Source organism: Salminus brasiliensis, chromosome 22, assembly GCF_030463535.1.
Source record: "Salminus brasiliensis chromosome 22, fSalBra1.hap2, whole genome shotgun sequence".
NCBI classification, from domain to species: Eukaryota; Metazoa; Chordata; class Actinopteri; order Characiformes; family Bryconidae; genus Salminus; species Salminus brasiliensis.
This window is the reverse complement of record NC_132899.1, coordinates 18,855,327-18,882,100: the sequence shown is the minus strand read 5'-3', so window position 1 is coordinate 18,882,100 and position 26,774 is coordinate 18,855,327. Positions and strand designations below refer to the sequence as shown.

Sequence of the window (26,774 nt, the reverse complement as noted above, 5' to 3'; positions counted from 1 at the left end):
TCAGCACAGCATATGATTAATTCCGGATTGGCCTGGTTCATTCTCACACACACACAGACACACACAGACACACACAGACACACACACACACACACACACACACACACACACACACACACACACACACACACACACACACACACACACAGCTTTAGACACTTCATAAAAAGACGCTTTGCATGAAGCCACAGCAAGTCTGGGTTAGTATCTTAACTCTAAGCCTCTTGGATGCAGCTTCTTCATGCAATTCTTTACAACACTTCCACAACAATATTTCTAAAAGCAGTCTGGAAATTGTGATATGAGTCAGCCTCTCAAATCCACAAAAACAGTTCATAACTTCATGGTAATAAAAAGATACTTGTTAAAGACTCTCACTTTCTACTATTACTGCTTTGCACTATCGCTCACTGGTGACGTTCTCCAACTGAGATGTGATTTAAAAAAAAAAAAAAAAAAAAAAATCCCATGACTGTAGGGATGTTTGTGTTAAAGTTTATAATATCCTTCAGCTCTAAGAAATGCTGTGCCCAGACTGTACCTCAGCAAAAGGGACCTGTTTATTTACATTTACAGCATTTTGTGGACATTTATTTAAAGGGACTTGCAGGTTAATTATGTTAAACGGGTAGGTGAATGTAGCGTGGTGTTTGCCTGGGCGGGGAACAGAACCTCAGTGGGAACCCCCTGACTCGATATGCTGTCCATATTCATTCACACCACCTTTCACTTTGTCTCCTCTCCATTTTCTGAATTTCTGCCCGTTCTCTTCCTTTATACTGTCCCTTCTTTCCGTGTCTGCTCTGCCTGCTCTGTTTTTTAGGTGATAAAATGTTTGAGGCATGAACCATGCCAAATTACTCCTGTATGCAACATGGTTCCATGTGATATAATATGTTAATATAAGATCCATCATCACTTCTTCTGTGGCAGTGCCTGCATGATTTTCTATGCCATACCACCCTGAGGCAACTAAATCACTAGGTACGCTTTCTAGATGGCCTAATGTGGTTATCAATATACATACATACATAATGTGAGCGGTTATGAAATATTCTGGCCTGCATACATTTAGAGCCATTCCATCTTATGCTGACCATGTCATTTTAGCGCAGAAAAAACATGCAAGTGGTCAATATGATATCAAATATTATTATTAGTTATTCCTGATTGATTTCTCCTCCTTATATAGCCTTAAGTAAAAGAAAAACATAGCGATTTGTCAGCTCAATAATTAAAGCTCTTGGTGGATTCAGACTGAAAAACACTGATGCTTAAGTTGATTATTCATGCTCATTACATTTGACTGGCTCCTGTCACACTTATTTATCCCACTCTACCTTATATCCCAGTTGCTGGAATCCCATTTGTATGGGGAAAAATGGAATAATGCAAAATAAATGCAATTCCAACCGATATATTAAACAAGGTAGCAACTGATATATTAAATAAGTCATCATTCTAAGACTATCATATTTTAGCTGTAATATTTAGCTGGTATATATCCTAAAGGAGTAAAAGGTTCACTGTCAAATATGGTGGAAAAATGGTGTAATCAAATACTGCCCTCTTGTGTACATCAAAGGGCTGTGCATTCATTAGCAATGTACTTATGTAGCAATGTACTGATTTAAAGAATAACTGCAATCAAACATTTTAAGTATGCCTATCCAAATTGCATCAAACTAAGGGGTTTTAAAAAGAAATTCTGAATATAGCAAACTGCCATCATATGAGTTATTATACAGGCCAGGACAGATTTGTTGGCACCCTTGCAGATCATTGAAACAATGCATAATTTCTCATGAGATGTGATTAAATTAAAAGCAGCTGTCATATGTATATATGTATGTCTATCTGCAACTAGTTTTCAATCTTATAGTTAGTTGATTTTCAGTTTATCAGTTTATTAAAATGGAGACAAGTCATCCCTCGGCTGTTTGGTGTCATTGCAAGCACCACACTGAACATGGACCAGGGAAAAATCTTCAAACTGAGCAGATCAAAAGGACATTTGAGACAAGCACATACAAGTTAAAGGCTTTAAGACCATCTGTGAGCAGCTTGATGTTCCTGCGACTACAGCAGAAAATATTCTTAAGAAATTTAAGGTCCATGGGACCGTAGCCAACCTCCCTGGATGCGGAAGCAAGGGGAAAATCAACCCCAGACTGAAGAGAAGAATAGTGTGAATGGTAGACAACAAGCCAGGGAAAACTTCCAAAGAGATACAAGCTGAAATCCATGGACAAAAAACATCAGTGTCTGATCGCAGCATCCATCGCTTTTTGAGCAACAGTGGGCTCCACAGAAGAAGACTAAGAAGAAGGAATTTGCAAAACTGCATATCAACAAACCACAATGCTTCTGGGAGAATGTCCTTTGGAAAGACGAGGCAAAACTGAAGCTCACTGGCAAGTCAACTCAGCTCTGTCGAGGTGGAAAAAATAAAGCCTTTAAAGAAAAGAACACCACACCTACTGTGAAACTCTGAAAAGGCTGTTATTTTTTGGGGCTGCATCTGGCATGGAGTTCCATGAATGTGATGAAAATATCAAGACTATCAAAGCATTTTAAAGTAAATTATACTGCCCAGTGTCAAAAGGCACTGCCTTTTTGCAGGTCTTGGGTCCTCCAACAGGATAAGAATGCAAAACACCCATGAATGGCTCAGCACAAGACACTTTTTGACCTGATATTCTATCATTCCTATCAATCATCTGGGGAAAGAGCCAAAACATGAGGTCTAGAGAAGGCACCCTTCAAACTTTAGACAGCTTGAGCAGTTTGCTCAGGCAGAGCAGGCCAAACTACCTGCTGACAGGTGCAGAAGTATTACTGAGAGCTATAGAAAACTATAAAGAATAATCTGTTGAGAGTCAATCATTTTTATCCATGTTTCTTCTTACTTTGTGAAAACTGTACATTCCTATTTTTGTGTTATTCTGTCCTGTCGGAAGCGTTTTAAATGCATGTCCAAATGTTTGTGGACACCCCTTCTAAAGAATGCATTCTGTTACTTTACATTGCACCCATTTGGCAATTAAATAGGACTCTCTGCAGCAGATAAACATGAACCTATTGGCACCATGCCTAATGCCAGGCATGCAAGGGCTAGAGGGGTGGAAAGCCCCCCTGCAATGAGCTCAATAACACTCTTATCACTTAATGCAACCGAATCCTCACAGCAATGCTCCAAATTCTAGTAAATTTACAAATTCTAGTCCTTTACTGGACAGCAGACAGTTACTTCAACAAAATACTTTTATACACTTGATTTCATAAGACAATCTTATGTCCCAATAGGTTTGTCCATATAGTATACATATTCAGTTAAATATAAGTTAAATACAGTTTAGATATTAAAGACACTACCGGGAACACAGTTAGGCTGTACAATGACTTATTGTCTACTCACGCCTCCATCGGAACCTCCAAGTGATAATCCTCTCTCTGCCAGCCTATGGACAGAAAGAGAACATTATACAGTGTGCACATTTATTCTGGATGTTTTGGAGAAGGTCTGAGTGTATGTTCACCTTTTTAGGGCCTGGGCCTCCTCTTTGGTCACCACACTGTCTGTAACAGCTCGGCCACATTTCTTAGGAGTACAACCTGAGAAAGGAACATACCACATATACATCAGCACAGCTTTAAATTATGCAAAATCTCCTTGAATGCTCCATTCATGGTTCCTTTAGCTGAGATGAAGAGGACAGAATGAGTTTGAATCTTAGACAAATCAAATCTCTGCAGCTAATCTGCTTTTACCTTATAAAACGTTATAAAAAGTTCCAAGAAAAGAAGCCAATATCCTTCTACGGGACCGGCCAGTCGTTTGAAGTGATGGGACATGCAAATACTAGCTTGTTCTTTTTCTATAAAGTTAAAATATAGAACATGTGGAACAAAATTCACAGTGATCAGTATTACAGTCTGCTCGCCATGAGGCTGAACTTCTTTTGATTTTGTTCTCTTTTAACCATCCCAGGTCCATTATGGTATTACACTCTTATGGGATCTTGTGCACTGCTCCAACCAGGTTGATATCAACAGAAAATGCTGGATCAGATACAGTACTGGAGGGGAAAAAAGGATTCAAATCAATCCAATTGTGCAACAAATCTAGCATGAACCAGCAGATCCAGCACACACTCACACTGTGTGATGTAATGTTGTTAGTGGTGCATTTCTTCCAGTGTGGTACTAGAGCAGGGGTAAGCAATATGAAGATATTTTATCAAATAAATGGTGATAAACTGTTATCATGATAAACAACATGCTTATATTGTTGGTACCATCAGTACTTACAGAACACTGACCAACTGACTATGCTTCATTACAAAGAGTGTAATTAGAGAGTGTAATTAGTCCTGTTTAATTAGACGAAGCAGAAAACAATGAATAAAAAATAACTGTACTCAATATGGGAGAGTATCTGGATAGCAGCTACTGATAGAAATTGACTGATGCTAAAATATTGCAATGAACATTGTGCATAAATAAAACATCTTTAAAAATCATTAAATATACATGTATACATTTTTACCATATTGCTCAGCCTTATACTGGAGTGGTTGAGTAATCTGAGCATAATAGCCTGCTTTGAGATGCTCAAGTTAAATGAAGTCCTGCAAATCAAATAGTTTATTTTAAAAAAGGTCAGTAGAAATTTCTCAAGGTCAGCATCAGAATGAAAAAGTGTTATTGCATCATCTCTAATACAACACAGAAAAATATTACGTTCATTAACATCAACGAGAGTATATAAAGGTGTACTTCAGCCCTGTACTTCAGACAACCAGTCATACAAAAAGACATAACTGACACTTAACAAACCCATATCATCACTGGATTACTACTCTATTTAACACTGCAACCCTTTCAGCTCTCAGTTCCTAGCGCATTAAATCTGACCACTACTTCTGAGACTGTTGTTGTTGGCTCTCTGACCTGGATGTGTTTTCCACCCTTTCAGCCTTCTTACCCCCATGCTGATTTACAGCAAGTTGAGACTGTGGAAGCTGAAGGGGGCAGAGAAGTGCTCATTAACTCCAGCACCATCTTTGTTTGGGGTGTGTGTAGTGTTTTGATGCCAGTGTGAGGGCTGATAATGAGTTCCATATGGAGCGATCGCAGGAGAGCCCGGACTGTCACTCATAACCTGAGCGCCTCACACGATATCCAACAGAACAGCACCCCTGGATCTCTCGCAGCCTTTTTGTTTACTTTAGCAGAGTGAATCTTTCATGCCTACAGGAGCAATCTCACCTAGTCTAGTGAAAATGAGTTAAAGGAGTAGAAAAGCAAAAAGTAAGGGCTGTTTAATGGACCACTGCAGCTTTAGTCCTCAGTCAGTTGCTCTCAGCTTAAAGCAACATTTTAATGAAGTCTTTTATTTTCTGTCATCAGGGTCACGGAGCGCTGGCAGTTGCCTTGAACCTGATGCACTGAAATCAGGTCGGCTTAAACTTCTGTTTGAACCAAAATGCTCAACGTGAACTTGCTCCATCTCAAGCGAATAGAATTGCGAAGGCGTGAATTTCAATTTCACATACTGTGGTGTAGGTTAACAACAAGGCTCGCATTCACATTCGAACCAAACAGACTTCTTTGGAAAAGTCAACAAAGCTCACTGGTTTAAATGTGAACTTTACTCTGCTCCCTAACTTCAAGTACTGAAGATGTACGCTTAAAGGTACCACCACAGTGACAGTTCGGTCTTCCAACATACTGACCTCACTCAATGAAACCAAATCTTCACAGCAATGCTCCAAATTCTAGTAGAAAGCTTTTTAAACAAGCCTTTTAAATGGACAAGCATTTTAAATGTTTGTGGACACCCTAAGGAGAATAAAGAATACATTCTGCTACTTTACATTGCACCCATTTGGCAATAGAATGAGACTCTCTGCAGCAGATAAACATGAACCTTTTGGCACCATGCCTAATGCCAGGCGCACAAGGGCTAGAGGGTGTAAAAATGCAACCAAATCCTCACAGCAATGCTCCATATTCAGACAGTAGACAGTAAAAGTAAAAGTCTCCCTCCCCCCATGCTTTTTGAGCAACTGTGGTCAATAACTGGAAACACTGGACTTCCCTGAGGAGAGATTATAAAAAACACAACACGGTACACATGGTATATAAGGTATTGAACAACATTACTGTATATGTGTAATTTATGGTCAGTCAGCAATCATAACATTATCATATCATTTTCCTTCAGTACTGTGATGAATGAGTGGAAGTAGACGTATCAGGGAGGGAGTCAGTATATACAACTTTAACATTTAAAAGGAATTGTTTTATCAATATCTTGTCAATAATGTAGTGCTAAATATGATGTAGGATGTGAACTAACAAGGCAAAAAGGGTTAAGAAGTTGAAAAAACATATTTACAAGAACATTTAGTAATTGTTTTTTGAGAAAATGTTTTTTTATACAATTACTCTTTATATAAAGGACCTACAGTAACACTAAAAATATTATTTCTACAGCACTATTAAAAGCGACTTTAAAAACTTTCACCTGTGTGCAATATTCCTGTAGTTCTGTTGTATGGTAATCCATAGTAATTATTTTTACATCCAAAAGTAAAGCTGTTGTACTACAAATGTACTGATAGCACTCTTTCAGTTCCAATACTGATTTCTGATTCCCAATTCTCATGCATTCAGTGCAGAGTACTGATATTGCTATGAAATCTCTTTTACGCATCTACTCGATCAGTGTCTATTAATCCTGAAATGTACACCATTCTACATATTATATATATTATTTTGGTGAAGGCAGCGTTCTGGTCATAAATAAAACAGTAAAATTCCAAGAACAACATTAACTGATTTTTAACTGAAAATTGCATGAAATTAAGTGTCTACACATGAAAGTGTTCTTCAGAACGTTTTGTTTAAACTCTAAGAACCTTTGAAAGTTTACTTAAACCATGTATAACATAAGGCAAAGCAAGGAAACTTTTAAAAGTTTTAATAAACAACCATCGAAGGCAGTGTCTAGGAAGAAGCCATATTTTGGTGAAACACCTTTTCGCGTGTCAGTAAGGTAGGGAGCCTTTAGTGACCTGCACTAGTGTTTTTCAGATGTAGGTCATGTGTCACCCTGTACTGTCCAGGGTGTACCGTATACTGTTCCTCCTAGTTTGTACATTGTTACAGATATTTAACAGACAGACATTTTCAGGTCAAACACCCCTCCAAATACTGGTGTCTTACAGATTTTGCAGCAGACATGTTGCTTGCATCAAAAACTGCTTCATCGTATCAGTGTCTTGAATTGCCGTTATCAGTACTGTACTTAAGTGCCAGTATAAACAAAGATACCAATACACTGAATTATTAGGCAAATGAGTAATTTGATCAGATCATCTTTTTATACATGTTGTCCTACTCCAAGCTCTATAGGCTTAAAAGCCAACTACCAATTAAGTAAATCAGGTGATGCATCTCTGTAATGAGAAGGGGTGTGGTCTAATGACATCAACGCACTATATAAGGTGTGCTTAATTATTAGGCAACTTCCTTTCCTTTGGCAAAATGGGTCAGAAGAGAGATTTGACAGATTCTGAAAAGTCAAAATTGTGAGGTGTCTTGCAGAGGGATGCAGCAGTCTTGAAATTCCCAAACTTTTGAAGCATGATCACATAACTGCCCATGAATTGAGGAAAATCAAGCGTGAAGCTGCCAAGATGCCATTTGCCCCCAGTTTTGCCATATTTCAGAGCTGCAACGTTACTGGAGTATCAAAAAGCACAAGGTGTGCGATACTCAGGGACATGGCCATGGTAAGGAAGGCTGAAAAACGACCACCTTTGAACAAGAAACATGAGATAAAACGTCAAGACTGGGCCAAGAAATATCTTAAGACTGATTTTTCTAAGGTTTTATGGACTGAGGAAATGCAAGTGACTCTTGATGGGCCAGATGGATGGGCCCGAGGCTGGATCAATAAAGGAGAGAGCTCCACTCCGAATCAGACGCCAGCAAGGTGGAGGTGGGATACTGGTATGGGCTGGTATCATCAAAGATGAACTTGTGGGACCTTTTCGGGGTGAGGATGGAGTGAAGCTCAACTCCCAGACCTACTGCCAGTTTCTGGAAGACACCTTCTTCAAGCAGTGGTACAGAAAGAAGTCGGTATCGTTTAAGAAAACCATGATTTTCATGCAGGACAATGCTCCATCACATGCATCCAAATACTCCACAGCGGCTGGCCAGTAAGGATCTAAAAGAAGAAAAAATGATGACATGGCCCCCTTGTTCACCTGATCTGAACCCCATAGAGAACCTGTGGTCCCTCATAAAATGTGAGATCTACAGGAAGGGGAAAACAGTACACCTCTCTGAACAGTGTCTGGGAGGCTGGGGTGTCTGCTGCACGCAATATTGATCATAAACAGATCAAGCAACTGACAGAATCTATGGATGGAAGGCTTTTGAGTGTCATCGTAAAGAAAGGTGGCTATACTGGTCACTGATTTGTTTTTGGTTTTGTGTTTGAATGTCAGAAATGTTTATTTCTAAATTGTGTGTTATATTGGTTTACCTGGTGAAAATAAACAAGTGAGATGGGTATATATTTGTTTTTTATTAAGTTGCCTAATAATTCTGCACAGTAATAGTAACCTGCACAAACAGATATCCTCCTAAGATAGCCAACTCTAAAAACCCACTCCAACTTCCAAAAATATTAAGCTTTGATATTTGAGTCTTTTGGGTTGATTGAGAATATAGTTGTTGTTCAATAATAAAAAGAATCATCTCAAATACAACTTGCCTAATAATTCTGCACACACTGTACAGACCAGTAACATGCACCATTTCATTTCAGATGTAAATGTAGAGAGTTCTTTAACACTACCTGGAAAGCGCTTGTAGTTTTCATAATCTTCAGAGCACTGGACCAGGAATAATCTGGGCTCAGTCAGGACTTCCCCTCGTGAAACCAGGGTCTCAGTGATATCATCACTCAGGCTCATATAGAGCCACAGCACTGCAGCACTGATGCCGGTCAGCAGCAGCAGGACCATCATGTAGCTTCTCCAACTTAAGGCCTGCCTCTGTGCATTAGCCCTACTCAAAGAATTCAACAGCAGGGCAGAAACATAGACACACAAATACATCAACCAGCCTCTGATACACACACACACACACACACACACACACACACACACACACACACACACACACACACTAGTCCAACACTTTCTAGATTACAGATCAACACAGCCTGTCTACAGGTAGCTAATATACAGGACTGAACATACAGGTACAGACTCTACACAGTGATCATGCATCTAAATAGACAATAACATTAGCTAGACGTTTTCTTTGGCTTTATTCTTGGAAATGTTTGTGGGCTTTCCTAAGCATGAAAAGTCAAGCTCTGTTTTGCAGACATGCTGTAAGACCCCTGAGCCAAGCAGAGAAAACTCAAATGAAGTGTTACCTTTTAATTTTTTTCTCAATGGCGCTAGAGTCGGGGTTTTTAACGTTTCCTCGGCGTTGCACAGCCATTTCAGTACAAGAAACCTGTTCAACACAGCTGAGCACCACCATTCATTCAGCTCTCACTACCAGCACCGCTGTCAGCGCAGGATACGAGCCCAACAGTTGAAAGTAAAGAGGGAAGCTGACGACTACCTAACTCAGGTCTTCAGTTTCAAAGTAAAAGTCCCGAAACCAAAATAATCAACTGGAAATTATAGTCGGTTTAAATGCATCGATTAACTATTTTAATGTGAATAAAACCCAGGTAGCATAACATGTTCACTTTTTTACAAATAAAACCTAAATTAAAAAATTAATAATAATCCCTACAACGCTAAAAAAAAAAAAAAAAACTGAAACCTTAACTGGAGTTGGATCGTAGCATGCAAACCAACAGGCACATCTTTAAGCAGCTGACACTTCGACTAGTAAATAGAGACCAGTCTGTTTATGATGCTTTTTAGTTCAAGGTGATATAATCGTTTCTGCCTTTTCCACACAGGTCCAGTTCCCCTTCATCTGCCATAATATGAGGCAGGTACTGTACCTTTTAACCATTAGCAAAAATAAGGGACGTGTCACTATGCTTAAGACTAACTGTACTCTGTTTTTAAGATACATCCATTGCTGGACTGGCCAAAATAAGTAGTTAAATAATAAAGAGTAAATGTATTGGAACTGAAACCTTATTATTGACTTCCTAGTCCTAAAAATGAAGAAAATAATGTGTAAATAATATGTACCATATGGTACAGTATATACAAGCCAAATAAATAATACTAGTAATGATTCTACAGAATTTTAAATGATTTTTTGAGCTTAAACCAGAGAGTATTGCACTGCAAGAGGAAGAGGCTGGCTCAGAAAGGTAAATATTTGTTAGTGACAGTATTTAGGCTTTTACTGTTTAAATGTGTTAGTCCTCAGATTTCATCCTAAAAATATAGATCCCCTGATTCACGCTGGTTGACCAACAAACCAGTGTTGAAAACACAACCAAAAATAAATAAATTAAATGTGAATATAATAGATTATAATCTACTGGAAATCAATGCAGTTAAATTGCTACAGTTAAGCTCATGCTTTATTGGCTTTAGAGGAGATTAGGTATTCCTCACATTGGTAGCGCTGCATGTTGGTGGTGAAGCATGTATCGACACGCTTATCAACACGTTACAGCACAAAGAGAAGACAAAAGGCTGGTTACATGTATTTTACCAACATTTTCCTTGTTTTGTGCATCGTGCGTAAAAACGCACAAAATGCGTAAAAACGCACAAAATGCGTAAAAACGCGCTCGGTGTGTCAACCCCGCCCCCGACAGCGCCCAGAAAAAAAACTGTAGAGAAAAACACACGTGATCACATCTCAGGTATACATTAATTACAATATATGAATCTAAATGATGAATCTGGACCCTGTGACCCTGGACAGTACAGTGATGAATGACCTACATCTGAAAAACACTTCTGCAGGTCACTACGCGTCCTACCTTACTGACACGCGAAAAGGTGCTTTACTAATTTAAGGGTTCTTCCTAGACACTGCCATAGATGGACGTTTATTAAAACTTTTGAAAGGTTCTCTGCTCTCTCTTGTTCACTTGTTGCAAAAAGGGGATGTCTGACTCAAAAGCGAGTGGAACAAGAGTGGAACCCTTTAGGTTTCCTTTAAATGGTTCTTTAAAGAGCTCTTCGCAAGAGAGAACCATTCATCCAGGGGGAAGACATTGATGTACGTTGCTCAGGAGGTGTACGTGAAGGAGATCAGGTTCAACCTGAAGATCTGGGAGCTGGACCTCAGCAGCTTCAGTGCCTTCCGCTGCAAAAAAAAAAACCCAACATGCTGGAGCTCGATGAAGACCCTGAATGTTGGTTCGCGATGTGTCAGTTGGTGTGCCGGCTGTTGTAGGATGGATGTGTCGGTTGGATTGCCGGCTGCTTTTTGATTTGTAGGTTGGTGTTCTGGTTACTGTAAGACATGAAAAAGTGTGCCTGAGAGCCCTCTGGTGGCTTACCTGACTCACAGTTCTCAGTGACCACAAGGGCTCCAAATCACCAAATAAGACTAAAAAGGAATTTAAAGGTGTTACCTACCAATGTCTTTATACAAAGTCTAAGTGTACGAGTCATGATGAATGCTGCCATTTCTTTGATCATTTAGATTGCAGGACGGTGTATCAGTCCAGTCTCATCACACAAGATATCTCATGATACCTCCAACCAATACAAACTCACCCTGCACCTACTTACTGGAACTGTGACCTCTGCTCAGTCACACTGCACCCACCAAAGACTTCTCCCAACTCACACTACACTGAATTGACATCTTTCCAGTGTCATATATATATATATATATATATATATATATATATATATATATATATATATATATATATATATATATATATATATATATATATATATATATCTCAATAGCAATGTAAAGAGAGGTTACTTATGTTAACCTGTACATTGCAAACAGTGCAGTGATGTATGTAACCTTTATGTACAGTTAAAGTTAATGTGTATATATTTACTACTATGAGGGACGATGCACCCAAGTTTACACCTAATTTGATTTTACAGATCACTTCCACCAGGCCACACAAACCTCAAATATAGTGAATGTGTACTTCCAGAAGGTCAGTGTTACAGCAGAGTAAGACGTGATCCTGCTGATCATTAAGCTCAATAAAAGGTCACCAGTTCCAATAATAAGCACTGTTTTTTTAAACTGTGCTCAACATGAATAATCTCTTTATGATCAGGATTTGCATGTTGTATTTTGTACGACTTTGGAAGCAGCTACCTGACTGAAGTGTGGTGCAGCTCAAAAAGATTTGTCAGAACTCATTTCAACACCAGACGGTTATCAGTAGGTTACTTTAGGAAGTCTTCGTCAGAAGTGATCGGACATGGATTCATGAAAGTAGGAAACCAGTAGCATGTTGCAAACGTTGTATCTGCAGCTGTGGAAACAGCTGGCTATTTGAGGAGTTCTGTAGGTATAATACTCTATAATGATGTGGTCACGTATGACCACAGACCCCATGACATGAGTGATGGATAAAATAGGAGCTGTAGACTCTTACTCTGCAAAAAGTTACTAATACGCCTGTCCCAAAAATGAAGTGAATTGCAGTTGTTTGCATTTCTGGCCATTTCTATTTAAGGCCTCAGTCCAGCTTTCTAGCTCCGGCACACAAGCAAATAAGTTTACATAAATCATAAAACCATGCATTAATTACGCACTCAATCTAAACTGGGACATATGCAGAAAGAGTTTTGACTAGAACTCTGCTCATATATCAGCATGGACCACAAACAGCAAAACTCAGAAAAGAAATCTGTATTTGATCACATGAGAAAAAAAAAAAAAAATCCCAAAATCCTTTTGAATTCACACTGGCTATTTTACAACTCGTGTACTGTGCTAAAGCTCTAAAATGGCTATATAGTCCAACCGAACAAAACAATTGGTACTGCAGTTAAACATTAGCATTTTAATAGTTAAAAAAAAGACGTTATTCATGAATACCTTGATAAGAAGAGAAATTGAAGGGGAATTTAATACAACAAACATGTTTAGAGTTAAAGACCATGAACTGCAATGTGTATAATCAAGAGTATACTGAGTAAACTGTACATCAAACTCAATCATATGAACTTAAAAAAAAAATCAGGAAAAAATAACCATGATTGGTCTGATTGCTGGCAACGGTGCTTGCTACAGAACCATTTTAACAGCCTTAATATGCCTGGTTAGGCACATCCTACTTACTGCAGACAGAATAATGTGCTTCCATGAGACTAGAACTAATGGAGACAATCACAGTTATCCACAGTTCCTTACGACCCCGAAATAACAGGGACTTGAAGCAGTATTGCACCACAGGAGGTTGTTACTCAAACTGTAAAAAGAGTTATACATTTCTATGTGATGACTTGAAGATTTTATTGTAGTTGTACAATATTCCCTGATGGCCGTACTGGCCGATGACAGATACACTGAGGGGAGGGAAAAAAATGAAATAGCGAAATAAAGAATAGAAGGATTAAATTGTCCATTGAATGAGGAGTTAAAAACTCTCAGTTGGGGAGCGAAGTGAATCCCGTTGCAATTTTGTGAGTCTTACTCTATTGTCCCTTCTCGCCTTGACAAAAAAGGCTCCACATGTTGGCCACACACGCATGCAGACATACACTCACTCACACACACACACACATCCACTCTGCAGAGGAACATCCGGTTGCGTTTGTTCTGTGGAACAGAGTGGGGGGAAAAATGAGAACAACCAAACACTTGAACATGTGCTTTACAAGTTTTAATTCCTGCCTTCTTCAGGCAATGACAGAACCTTAATCACCAACACTCTGTCTTACCTATGTCAACTTCTTAGCTTTGTTGTACAGTGAATCCACGACTTTGCTCATGTTCTGTATGGTTTCGAGGGCTGCCTCATAAGTCTTGTCTACAGGTGGCTCCTCAAATATGATCAGGACTCCCTCGCCTTGGTCAAGAATGCCTACGACGAAAGGGAGACCCATGGAACATTAGAGGGCAGCACTGAGACCGCTACCCACTGCAGGTGTCCCAGTTAAAATGGAGGAAAACGTATGCAGGCACTGTCAAATCAGCAACTTAGCAAACTGATGCGACTTACCATGGAACTTCTTGTCCAAGATCATTTGTGACAATTTCCTCTCAACATCACCCTGAAAGCCAAAGCAAGAACATAGGTTTGGTCAGCCCTCATTTTATTTATATATAATCAAGGGGGGGGGGTGACCATGACTGTTGGTGCTAGATGAGTATTTCTGCTGATCACCGGGGTTCGGGTTTACTTAGTATAACTGACTATGGTAACTCCAATCACTCTAGAATTGTGGTGAGCAGAAACACATGGAACTCTAAGTTGAATGGGCTCACACAGCAGAACATCACATTGGGTTCCACTTCATTCGCTGTCCATGACAGGGTATGCGCATATTGCAATATCTATGAAAAGACAATGCACTGTGCAGGCCTACTGCTTTATCATTATCTGACTGCCACCGCATATTTGAGTACTGCTGCAGACATGTGCATTCCTTCACGGCGTCAATTCATCCATCGTCTACTAATAATGCACCACCTTACATAGCAAGCCATTTTTAAGTGACTATATGAACTTGACAATGAGCTCAGTGTTCTCCAGAAGCCTTTAGGGTCACTGGATCAGAATGTAATAGAACAACTTTGTGGTGTGGTAGAATTGGAGATTCTCAGGATGAAAGTCCCCCTGAACACCTGCAGGAATTGTGTGATGTAGTCATGTCAACAGGGACCAGAATCTCAAAAGGAATGGTTCCTACAGTTTGAGGAATCCATGCCACAAAGAAAGAGGGAAAACCCTACCCAGCATTAGAACAGTTTTTGTAAGAAAGTGCTTGATGAGTGTATATAGTAGACAAGAATTAATGTAATTAATTAAATTTTTTTTTGGGGGGGTGAACTGTACAGTTACACCCGATCAGTGTTCTTACCTTAGATAGTTTGATGAGCCCGGATATGTGGGTTATCTAGAATGGGAAACAATTAGCAACGAATGTCAAAGGCATTCAAAATAAAAATACAACACAAGCCAGACACACTCTCCACATCTGTAGCAACACACAGACTGCCAAAGAAACTCTAAATCGACAGAATGCAGTTTTATATTAAACTGATTAATTCCATCAGGTGTGCTTACGAAGCATTTGGTCACAGTTGGTGCTTTACCTGTACTCTGGAGAAGGGCTCAATGACACGGATTAGGTTCTGCTCCAGCAGGTTGTCATAGAGCTTTGCCAAGTGCGTGTTGATGATTGGGTCATCCCTCAGTTCTTTTGTGTACTCCGTCAGTGCCTTCAAGTGTGGACATGCAGAAGAAGCAAAGGCAAGCAATAAGTAACAGAAAGCACTGAGTCATCTATGAGAATGTAAGCAAGCCTGCTATACCTTTTCAAAGTCCGCTAATGATCTGTTCTTGCTGGCTTGTGCTACACACTTCAGTGCATCTGTCTGTTCCAGGTGAAGAAGAAGAAAGAACCACTTAGTCTGTGCATGTGTACACAAAGGAGAACAATCCACTACCAATCATACGCAATCACACACATAATGAACACTTACTTGTCTTCCGGCATATCGTAAGGCCAGTTTGCCACTGATCAAGGCTTGTACTTCTTCAGGCCTGGGAACAGCAAACCAAGAATTCGATTAAAATGAAACTTCGCACAATGAAAAACACTGCTAAATGATAATAGTGCAACAAACAATATACACAAGTCATTATTGGTACCCTCTGCCCTAGGACTTAAAATAACAGTATTTTAACCAGAGCAGAAGCCTGCCCAACAGCCAGGAAACATCACTTTCAATGTGATGTTCCCAAGCCTTTACTATTAATACCTGTATGAGTCATCAAGCCCCAGGGCACTTCAGCAATGCCCATTACTTGTGCCAAAAATGCCTATGCTTGCTAATGCAACATTACATAACAAAGGCCATTATGAGCACAACATGTAAAAATTCACACTCTTAGGAGGGCCTCCCACACAGGCATGAGTAAAACTACAAGCTGCTCTTTTACTTACAAGTTGAGCATGATCTTGCAGAGAAGCATGTATTTCAGTGCAGTGATTGCTCTGGGGCTGTCGATGGAGTCATAGCCCTCAAACGCCTCAAAGAAGTAAGAATAGGCTGTCTTCCAATCCTTCTCCTCAGCCGCATGGATAATGCCTACAGCAAAAACATAGAACATTAACTCAATTACTCTTTATTTCTGTTTAAAATGCAGAACCATCCACTGGAAAGATCAAGTGTTGTTCAATATACATTTAAGACTTGCCTGATTGCATGTCCAGGGCTGCTTGAAGTTTTGGAGGACAGTAGATGGCATTGGCTGTGGTCCTGGCAGAGGTAAGGGCAGCTCTGGCCTTAGGCAAGTTGCTGAGCGCATGATAGGTTTTACTCTCAAGCAGCTGGACCTCCACCAGTAAAGCTTTGTCATCCATCTTCTTCAGCTCTTGCAGTAACTGGGAACCTGTAGGACAACAGAGCTTGTGTAATAAACTCCAGCAGGTAAATCAGCAAAAAAATCTAAGCCACAAAGCCTTCTCCGGTTAAGTCTACACTTCCTTTTCTCTCCCAAATTAACAATTTTGTTAAACAACTTACCCAACTGCAAGGCCTCCTGGTACCTCTTGGTGTCAAAATACAGGGAGATCAAACGAGCCTACAGGAGAAAAGGGAGATCTGATATACTGGACCATAGTGCAAGGACAGTGCTGCTGATGCAGTCACTAAAAATGGTGAGTATATGTGGAGCACTGCATTGTAATGTGTAAATATATACCTCCAACGCCTGTCTGAGAAATGTCCTCTTCTCAGCTTTGGCCCACTCAATACACTCCAGACACAGCTCTACCTCCTGGCCCGTGGCTGCTTCCATGTCCAAGAAGAGATCCAGCAGAGAGCGCACCAGTCGTGCTGCCTTGGCCTTGCTTATGGAGATCAGGAAAGGCCTAACAAACTTCAGGAGCCCTCCAAGCTCTGCAATAATGAGAGCGTACAATTATATCAAAGTTCAACACACAGGGTTCTCACACAAAACCCATGAAAGATGTGGAGGTATTCTTTGGAGGAGAGAACTGTTTCACTACAGAATATGGAGTCCCACCTGCTGCTTGCCCAGTCTTAGCCAGCAGAGTGCCAAGCTCCAGGATGCTCTGTTCTTTGACACGCACGGCCTCTTCATCATCCTGCTGAACATCTCGCCTGACTGAAGAAACAGCACTGTGAGAACACTGAGCATTGAAGCAAATAACATCACATCATAACCCATGGAGAGAGAGAGAGAGAGAGAGATAGATCACGGTGAGGCCAAACATGTACGTCTGACTTTTACCAGACAACCCATCCAGTCATCTGGAAGGAGAGTCTGATCATCATAGGACAAACTAATTAGAAAATGTAATAAAATGAACACGTACTGCTTTAAAGAGAATTAAAATACAGTATAATTATAGTTCCAGTACATTAAATAAAAAAAAATCTGCATAAATCATTCCCTCAATTTAATAATTTTTCCCTTAACATGATAAACCATTCACTCAAAAGGAAACTGAAAACGTATTAAACTATAATATTTTATAAATAATATTAATAATCATATATTTCTACTATAATACTTCAGGACATTTGTGTATACAGCCTATAAGTTTAATAACTGTTATTCCCAAGTAGTGGTTTTCAGAAATCACACCTAACAGCAGCTTGTGTTGCACCCAGGCTGTTTATGAAGCCAGTTAGCCTAGCTAGTTAACTAGCTAGCTAGCAGTAACGCTAGCTAGCTACCATGTCTTCACCACACAGCTGAACAAGCTAGCTAACCAGACAAGCTGTTTTTTTTTTACTAAATAACGGAACATATGTACAAATTACAGCTCTGTAACATAACGATTACAGTAAAGAACAACAAGTGGGCAACAAATCTGAGCACATTCAAATCTACTGTCTAACGTTAGCTTAGCCACGGTAGCTTTAGCTAAATCGCTGACTAACTGCTGCAGCCAGTTTGCCTGTAGCTAGCTAGCTAAACCTTGCGAGCTGGCCTAGCCAAATCAGAATGAACCAATATCATTCCCTAATGAAAATACAGACAGACTGATTGGGAAAGGTTATTTTAGGACATTAGGCTACCTTGGCTCGCTACATTTTTAGATAATTATTAAAATGTAAAAATCACAGCATGCGTCTAATGAGTAGCAGCTCATATAGCTGGATCGGTAGGTTGCTAGCTACAATACAGATGATGGTAGATGTTCATTAACGCTAAACTAGATTGGTGAAACTCACATTCACATTACAGAGCTAGCCAGCGATAGCTAAACAACACTGGCGAGCCAGTTAGCCAGTCAGCTAACACGGCTACCCTTCTGATTGCGATGGAGGCAAATCCAGGTCCAGAAAGTAGGAATCCGGCCCAGGATTATATTTCGACCGTCGGATAACTCTACTAGGTCGGATAGTCTACCTAGGTGGTCGGAACACAATCCTGGGGCGGACTTCTACTTTCTGGACCTGGATTCGCCACCGCTGCCTAATTCACTGTCCGCTAGCCGAGCAGAGCGGAGCGGAGCCGCACTGACAGTGCAGTGAGTCAGCACCGCAGCACCGGCTCAGAGCTCGCCGCGAACAGCCTCCCCAAACTCACGGCGGGAGCAAGTTAAAGAAACGAGACAAGCAGAACCCGATAAAGTGTCTCACCTATCGAGTGTAAAATATCGATAGAGGCGTCCCGATCCGTACTGATGAGAGATTGAGCTCTCTGAAACTCCACCACTGCCGCGGCTGCCATCTTCCCTATTCAAACCTACAGACCCACAACCACCCGCGAACTGCACCACAAATACGTAAGCAGGGGGCAGATCGCAGCGGGGCATCCTGGGTGTTGTAGTGCGGTAGAAACCACGGGCGTGTTGTGGGTATTGTAGTGCGTTAAAAAGGGCTTCGCCAAACTTGCATTAAACGTTTACGCTTGTACTCAAATATTACATGCACAAAAAAGATGGGAAATTGGGGAAATATGCTCAAAGCAAGACCAGACATCGTGAATGAGCTTATGTTGAATAAACTATAAAATACAGATTCTTATATCTTTATTTTTATAGAGTCTATGAAAACATATGAGGGAAGGCAAAGGCCTTCGATAATGCCTGTAAAATGGCATTTTAAATAAAATGTCTAGAAATAATTATCAGAAAAATTCATTAGATTTTTTTACACATGATAGAAAATGTTATTTATATATCTCGTGTGCTTTAGTCTGCAATAAATAACTAAATACATACATTTTAAATATTAAAGTCTACATTTTAATGCATTTTTTAACTAATTGTTTTTATTTTAAGCTAGTATTCTTGGCCGGTTGACCGTAAAATTCATCGCAATGGTCACTTTCGCTAACTGTGCTACTTTTTAGCTTTATTTCCTGCTACTGTGACAGCTATTCTCCTCCTTTCGACATTACACCACTGTTAGCTAAGGCAAGCCAATGTACACACTAGCCCGACTGTTCTGTGAGGGCAGGAGTGTGTGTGTGTGTGTGTGTGTGTGTGAGTGTGTTGTCGATGCGGGCCTCTCTGTGTGCTCGGGTGGAGATGTGGTAAACAGCAGTGAGTGAGGATAGAGCAGAGAGCGGCGCTGTCCCGCTGTGAACCGTCCAGCCCCTCAGTCTCAGCATCTCTGAGACACACACACACACACACACACACACACACACACACACACATTCAGTATCAGCACAGCACAGCAGTGCCTGCACGCTCTTCTGTACAGGCGCGCGGATATTCTCCTTGCTTTGGCGACGACGGGCTCTAACCATTCTGGATTCGTTGTTTCACCTTATTTAAGCTGAAATTATTATTAATATTTATCATCATTGTTATTGTCGCTTTGCTTGTACGGGTCCTCTCGTGTCACCTTGATGCGCAGCATATCGAAGGATACCCAGACAGCCATTACTGCGGCTCTGCTGTTCCCACATCCACACCAGCGCGGGGGGAAGCTTACAGTAAGTACATTTAACCGCTTTCTGGACCAAGTACGGACACGTCCCGCGTCCAGGAATGTTTTCAGGAAGGATATTGAGATTACCAGCACATTATGAATGAGATGTAGTTCAATCTCTATGTATTATTCGTTCTTTTCAGTGGAGGGTGATGTAAACATTTGATCGCCTGGAGCGTCCAGTGTAATCCAGATGTTTGGGAGACAGTTAGGAATTGCCTAAAATAACAATAAATCAGGCAGGAATTAGGGTTTAGACCGGCCTGGCACGGTTTTGCGGGCGCCACACGTTTTCAGGACCTTGGACAGCCGCTCCACACAGCAGCGCCGAAGCCCACCCACCTCCCACCTCAACATCGAGAGATTAAAACGAGGAAACGCTTCAATGCAGATGATGTCCTCAGTGTTAGACTACCTTAATATTTAAGAGGAGATGCTTGATGGGGGATCTGACATTAAACAGGGGTCAGTGTGTACAGACTCTGCAGTTTTAGAAATCACAGACTGCCATTTTTTTTAAAGCTTCAGTGATACCATATTAGAGCTGGTTAATATGATGTTGTATGTGTTGTATCCATTGATCATATCTGTAAATTCAGTGGCTTTAAATGCTGCGTAGGTTGCTGTTTTAATGGGGGCGAATCTGGTGTTTACATTTTGCGCCTCCACTGGAAAGCCTGCAGGAGAGATTGCTACACAATTCACGCCCTGTACTCCAGTCCACACACACACACACACACCATCTTTATTTAAAACAACAGACTATGATAAACACTTATCACGATTACACATTGTTCTGCCTTCAGATAGCGAAATGGTGCCCTAGAAGAGCCACTTTTGGTTCAATAAAGAATCTTTCAATACTTAAATATTTTAATTGCTTGAAATCTGAAAGCATGAAGAGCCAGAAAGTATCTACACCAATTAAAATACAATGAAACTGTTTACATTTAATCCAAGATCAGATAAGGCACCTGTGCTTTTCAGTGTGTAGTCTAGTGTTTTGTCCCATTAAGGGGGTATAGGTTTGGAGGGGTCTGAAGGAGGAAATATGTGGGTATATGTGGATGTTGTGATTTCTTTATTGTTATGTAAGACTATTTTGTTTCAATGTGAAACAAAAGGATTTTCCAGGAATTCACAGTTTTGTCATGCTGGAGCTCTTTGTTTTTAACTGGTCATTTTTAATATTTGATACTAATATTTGATATTTGATACTAGACAATTTTACAAGCAATTTTAAAAGCTCATTAGTTGATTTTAATGTACTTTACTACATTACCTGCACTGGAAATTACACAAAGGCATGCAGACACCTGGTCATCCAACATATCTTTTAAAATCATGTATTAGTATAGTACAAATATAAGATTTGAGCATGACCCTTAAAGTAGTTCAGACCCACTTTTAGAAAGGGGAACTAGATACATTTAAACACATAGACTCAGTTAACTGGATAGATAATAAGCTTTGTCCTGGACAACAAACCAATTCTGAGTGGAGATGCAGGAAATGCAGTCTAGGAAACCCATATTTGTATTTAAGCCTTGTGTTAATCTAATACTGGAAAAGAGGGAAATGGCTAAGTAGTTTGTATTAGACTAATATTTAGTAATGTCCAAATACTACTACTAAATCCAACATTTATGGTTGCAAGTGGGTATTTTAAATTCTTTAGATTTTACAGCCGATATTTTAAACATTTTCAAAAGAAATGTTCCTATTTTTCACTTGGAATCAGTGCAAATACAGTGTTTGTATACAGTTCTGTAAATACAGTTAAATTGACCTTGGTAGTAAATAAACTTCATCTTTCGTTTCTCACAGGTATTGAAGTAAAACAAATCAGGGTCAAGGAAGAAACTCATTCAGCCATCATCCACTCAGACACTACTGTTCTTTGGGCTGATTCACCAATTCAGATTTTGATGCTGAACTTACACTGAGCCTGGTGTCTGGGTCTCTAATTGTGGAAGCAGTGAGGCAGATCCAGTGCCTGGTGTATTCTGTGGTCGTCTCCTAACCTAGAGACCCTGTCCGTCCTCCTCTGGCGCAATGGGAACCGTCCTTTCCCTCTCTCCCAGCTACCGGAAGGCTGCCCTTTTTGAGGATGGCCCAGCAACGGTGGGCCACTACACGGCTGTTCAAAACAGCAAGAACGCCAAAGACAAGAACCTGAAGCGGCACTCGCTAATCAATGTCTTCCCATGGAAACGGATAGTAGCTGTTTCGGCCAAGAAAAAGGGCTCTAAGAAAGTGCAGCCCAATACCACCTACCAGAACAATGTCACCCACTTGAACAATGAGAACCTGAAGAAGTCGCAGTCCTGTGCCAACTTGTCCACGTTCACCCAAGACCAGTCAAGCCCTTCAAACCAAGGCTCCAAAAGCTCCAACAATGTGGCCTCCTCGGTCAAGAAAGCACCTCTCTCCAGCTCCAATGTGGCACCTGGTACACCTAAAAGGGTTATTGTCCAGGCCTCAACCAGTGAGCTCCTGCGTTGCTTAGGGGAATTCCTGTGCCGGAGATGTTATCGCCTGAAGCACCTTTCCCCAACTGACCCAGTGTTATGGCTGCGCAGTGTGGACCGTTCCCTACTGCTGCAAGGCTGGCAAGACCAAGGGTTCATCACTCCAGCCAATGTAGTCTTTGTTTACATGCTCTGTCGGGATGTTGTCTCATCGGAAGTGGCCACAGAACATGAGCTGCAGGCAGTGCTTCTCACCTGCCTCTACTTGTCCTACTCCTACATGGGCAATGAAATCTCCTACCCACTCAAGCCATTCCTGGTAGAAAGCTCCAAGGAGACCTTCTGGGACCGCTGCCTGTCCATAATTAACCTGATGAGCGCCAAGATGCTGCAGATCAACTCGGATCCACACTACTTCACCCAGGTCTTTGCAGACCTCAAGAACGAGAGCCAGAAGGAGGAGGAAAGGAGCCGCTTACTCATTGGGCTGGACCGGTGAGGGGATGCTGAGGAGTGTTTTAGGGTGGAGCTGCACCCTTGTCTGGCAATTTTTGTATGGGTTACCAAATTAAGGGACTGACGAATCTGAGAGGGAAAACACTGTACTACACTGAAGTTTCTATATTATGACAATGCGTTCAGTATTCAATCACTGTACAAATGAAATATTGCACTCTTGAAAACAAAGGTGCCAAAAAGGGTTCTGTGAAGCAGTGCCACAAAAGAACTTTCAAGAACCTTTCAGTGGTCAGTTCTTCAAAGAACCTTTTTTCGTAACTTAGGATGTATGATGTGCTGTGATGAGAAGACTCAAATTTAAGACAGACACAAATGTAAACAACTCGATTTTGAAGCTTTTCCTAGTTTGGCTTTACCCAAGCAGAAATGCCAGACCTGGATGCACCCAAGTAGTCTCATTTGTTAAATATCCAAAATCACAGACAAAACAACAAGATCAAAAAGGTCCTAAATAGAGAAAAAACAAGAGAACACCTGAGTAGGAACACCAATTTACAGCTATGAATGTGGAGAGGCCTCCTGCTGCTGTCTATCTAGCCACTGACTACTGGAGTTGTGCACTGCTTTTTCGTGGAAAGGTCTCTGCCAGACTGTTCCAACAATAAAAACTGAGACTCCGATTAAAAGGCAGAGAGATGTACTCCTAAACTGCAGCCATGCTGTTGGATGCTCACTGAATCAATACACACTTTGGCTGTAGTAGCATTATGTCCTATGTACAAACATGTTTGTGTCCACATGAAGGACGAGGCGTGCTCTAATGATGTGTGTACATATATGTATATTTCTGTATGTCTGTAGAGAGTTCATGGAAGCCACAATTGGATGATTTCTGAGAAGTGTCAGCGTTGCACGGTGAGGTTTAACAGATTAAAGGTGTTAGGCACACTGAAATGAAGGACCTACTTTATTTTCATCTACAAATACAATTATGTGGATGTTCTACTCTCCCTAGGTGGGCTTTATCCATTGATTTACATGTTTCATTCTTTTTTACTCAGAAATATAACTGAATGCATGCATGCCATGCAATTTGTATGGTATTTTGAGGGCATAAAATATTTGATTTACTTCTTTCCATTGAAATTGCATTTGCATTTAGGGAATGCTATTTGAAAAAAGGCAAATCTAGTTTATTTAGCTATGCTTGCTACAATGAGCCATGATCTTACAAAGTATCTTTAGTTGTTTTGTCTTAAGTGTGTCACTGTCTAGTTTGAGCAAGAGTCCATAGAAAAAAAAGCAATGTAATAAAAAAAAAGCTAAATGTAATTTTACAGAAACAGTGCCATACCTGTGATGAAAATCATGTAGGTCTAAGAAACACACCAAAGGAGGGTGATCTTTGAAATGGTTCATTAATACTGAGAATATTCACTCTTAATTTATTGCTGTTTATTTATTCTCTTAGCACATCCCTTGTATTTAAAAACGTAGTATTGTATTGTACAGATGACTGGTACAATGGCTACTTTCATGTGTATCATTTAGATGTAGGTGATTTGTGGCAGATGTGATTACCTTTGGTGGAAATGAAGATTGTAGTTGATGCAAATATGCATTGGAAGGATTTAGCTAAGGATGTTCCATCTGGGAGCTTAGTTGAAAATCAATTTCAAATCTGAGCAACGCCAAGGGTAGTTCATCAGGTACACAAGGAACAAAAGACTGCTGGTTTCAGACCATTTTCTTTCTCTCTCTGACCTGCGACATAAGTCCATTCTGGTTCTAAACTGCTGGGATGTTCCACATATCAATAGCTGAAAAGCAATCATTGGCAGGCAGTATATTTATGTCTTAAAGTCATTTCATGTCACCATAGAAAATGACGACCTGAGAGACCTGAGATAACCAACATAAGCCAAACATTAATGGAACAAGGTTCCCTGCGGTGGACTGGATGAGATGGCGCCACGGGGTCAGTCTGTTTGACCTCTGTCCAGATAAAGCAGGATTTTTGCTGGACAAGCCATGCTTGGTAACATCTGGGTGGAGGAGCTTTAGGACCAAAATGTCACTGAATGAAACAGTTATCCAAGGCTGGAACTCTTATTTTGGGTCAGTTCTAAATTTGGATAAATGCGATTGTGATGATGTCAGATGTTGGAAGGAAAGGAATGCTTCATTACATTAAGGTACATTAAGACATCCAGCTGAATTCTCATCAAATAAGGAGTTCACAGAAGGTTGATGTGTAATTGCCCGCTTTGTAAACATCTCAGAAGTGATAAACTACGCATGCTTTCTTTTAGTAGTTGTGTATCTCGAATTTCTTTACAGAGCTAGAAAAAGTGGTAAATGTCATAAACAGATGCGATCATTCATTCCTGCACAGTTTGAGTGTCTATGATGGCTATTCGGTATGAACAATGCCCCTAAACAGTGGAATGTGTGGAAGACTGGAATGGCATGGTTTGCCCCTCTCTGCTGCCTTGTTGTGTGTGACAGAGGGCATGCAAGAATGGAGTGGAGGACGTGAGAGGCAGTAATGTGGTCGCTAATGTGCACTGAGTGGGTTCAAAGTAAGATTGCTGAGTAGCGCCATAGGGACTAGCACTTTTCTCTGGATTCTGCTCAGAGGAAACTGAAGGGGCTTTCAAGTCTCCAGGACTAATACAGGGGAGTCCTCCTTTGCTGCCTGCCATCAGTTGCCACCACTTCACAACGATGTGCCATTTTTCTTTTCACTTACATCACTGACTCGTCGTTTGTAAGAGAGAAAACGCTTTTAAAAACTTCAAAAAAAAAAGTACTAGATTACAATGTTCATTTTTTTCTGTATCTCGTCACATAATTCTTTGTAGAACAAAAAAAAGACTGTGTTACAAGTCTTAAAAAAGAGGGGCACTCTCATTGACTGCATGTGTGCGTGACTGTGTGAGAGCTGATTTGAATAGAGGTGTGTCTAAGTTGTTTTTCTTACAGGGGCTGGGGAGAACGTAAGGCAATGCTTTTTAGAGGAGAATTCAACATGGAATGGTGTTTGACTGGTGGGTGGGGTCGGGTACTGAACTGTTACATTTACATTCTTTACAAAAAAGAAAACCAAGTTGTTGCTGTAATTGAACTTTTTTTCAGTTTGGTTTTGCTTATTTTTATTTATTTTTGTACTGTGATGGAAAATAAAATGCACTGATCGTTAAAGGTTAGCAAAGGTGTGCCATCCTTATCCTCTCTTGCCAAAATACTGCCCTTGTTGCTTATCTTTCATCACTGAACTCTATACCAGTCATCTCTAACCCTCCTCTTGCAAAGGACCATCCTGTAGGTTTCAGCTCCAGCCAAAGTCTTAACACCCCATTCAACCAGTCAAGGACTCCTGAAGACAGTAATTAGTTAAATCAGTTGGGGCAATTAGGGTTGGGTCTAAAGTTTGTGGGAAGGCAGCTTTCCAGGAGCATGGCTGGAGACATATGCTCTATACTATACAGCTAAAAAATAGTACATATGCTCCCACATTATGCAGCTTAAGACATGACCACACCGTGTAATAATGTAACTGCTGCTTGACATGGAACCAAGGCTTAAAAAAATAATAATAAATAAATAAAAATAAATAAAAAAGCTAATGCTAGCCTGGAAAAAGTGATGGAATCTACTATGCTGTACTATGTTATGCTTTGTTGGCATGCCATAAATTAGCCATTTATTTTAGCCAGCTTATTCTTTTTTTCCAGGCCCATA

General features: G+C 40.4%; 3 protein-coding genes across 4 annotated transcripts in view; 1 reads left to right on the top strand and 2 right to left on the bottom strand.

Annotated features, from left to right (window-relative positions):
* ogfod3 (2-oxoglutarate and iron dependent oxygenase domain containing 3) overlaps nucleotides 1-9,616 on the bottom strand; it is a 133,863-nt gene extending 124,247 nt beyond the window's left edge. For both annotated transcript variants that reach the window (XM_072666806.1, XM_072666805.1), the window contains exons 1-4: nucleotides 9,467-9,616; nucleotides 8,879-9,090; nucleotides 3,540-3,615; nucleotides 3,419-3,461 (exon numbers count right to left, since the gene is read on the bottom strand). In XM_072666806.1, coding sequence (XP_072522907.1) covers nucleotides 3,419-3,461; nucleotides 3,540-3,615; nucleotides 8,879-9,090; nucleotides 9,467-9,576 — 441 coding nt within the window. In that variant the 5' untranslated portion in view covers nucleotides 9,577-9,616. The remainder of the gene's footprint in view (nucleotides 1-3,418; nucleotides 3,462-3,539; nucleotides 3,616-8,878; nucleotides 9,091-9,466) is intronic.
* A 3,233-nt stretch (nucleotides 9,617-12,849) lies between these two features.
* psmd11b (proteasome 26S subunit, non-ATPase 11b) lies at nucleotides 12,850-18,903 on the bottom strand. Its single transcript, XM_072667001.1, has 13 exons — nucleotides 18,799-18,903; nucleotides 17,210-17,311; nucleotides 16,886-17,082; nucleotides 16,708-16,765; nucleotides 16,379-16,573; nucleotides 16,125-16,269; nucleotides 15,661-15,721; nucleotides 15,490-15,552; nucleotides 15,271-15,396; nucleotides 15,036-15,071; nucleotides 14,174-14,225; nucleotides 13,893-14,035; nucleotides 12,850-13,770 (listed from the first exon to the last, which is right to left on the bottom strand). Exons 1-12 carry the CDS (start codon nucleotides 18,887-18,889, stop codon nucleotides 13,893-13,895), a joined length of 1,269 nt encoding a protein of 422 aa, XP_072523102.1. The 5' UTR covers nucleotides 18,890-18,903; the 3' UTR covers nucleotides 12,850-13,770.
* A 784-nt stretch (nucleotides 18,904-19,687) lies between these two features.
* On the top strand, nucleotides 19,688-26,234 carry cdk5r1b (cyclin dependent kinase 5, regulatory subunit 1b (p35)). Its single transcript, XM_072667813.1, has 2 exons — nucleotides 19,688-20,104; nucleotides 21,928-26,234. Exon 2 carries the CDS (start codon nucleotides 22,156-22,158, stop codon nucleotides 23,068-23,070), a length of 915 nt encoding a protein of 304 aa, XP_072523914.1. The 5' UTR covers nucleotides 19,688-20,104; nucleotides 21,928-22,155; the 3' UTR covers nucleotides 23,071-26,234.
* The last annotated feature ends 540 nt before the right edge of the window (nucleotides 26,235-26,774 follow it).

Excerpts from the sequence above, each read along its gene's own strand:
- cdk5r1b (XM_072667813.1), top strand. The coding sequence starts at position 22,156 with ATGGGAACCGTCCTTTCCCTCTCTCCCAGCTACCGGAAGGCTGCCCTT.
- psmd11b (XM_072667001.1), bottom strand. The coding sequence starts at position 18,889 with ATGGCAGCCGCGGCAGTGGTGGAGTTTCAGAGAGCTCAATCTCTCATC. Across the intron at positions 17,312-18,798 it reads CGATATTTTACACTCGATAG|TCAGGCGAGATGTTCAGCAG; the intron begins GTGAGACACTTT and ends CTGTTTCTTCAG. Across the intron at positions 15,397-15,489 it reads CATTAGCGGACTTTGAAAAG|GCACTGACGGAGTACACAAA; the intron begins GTATAGCAGGCT and ends CCACACTTGAAG.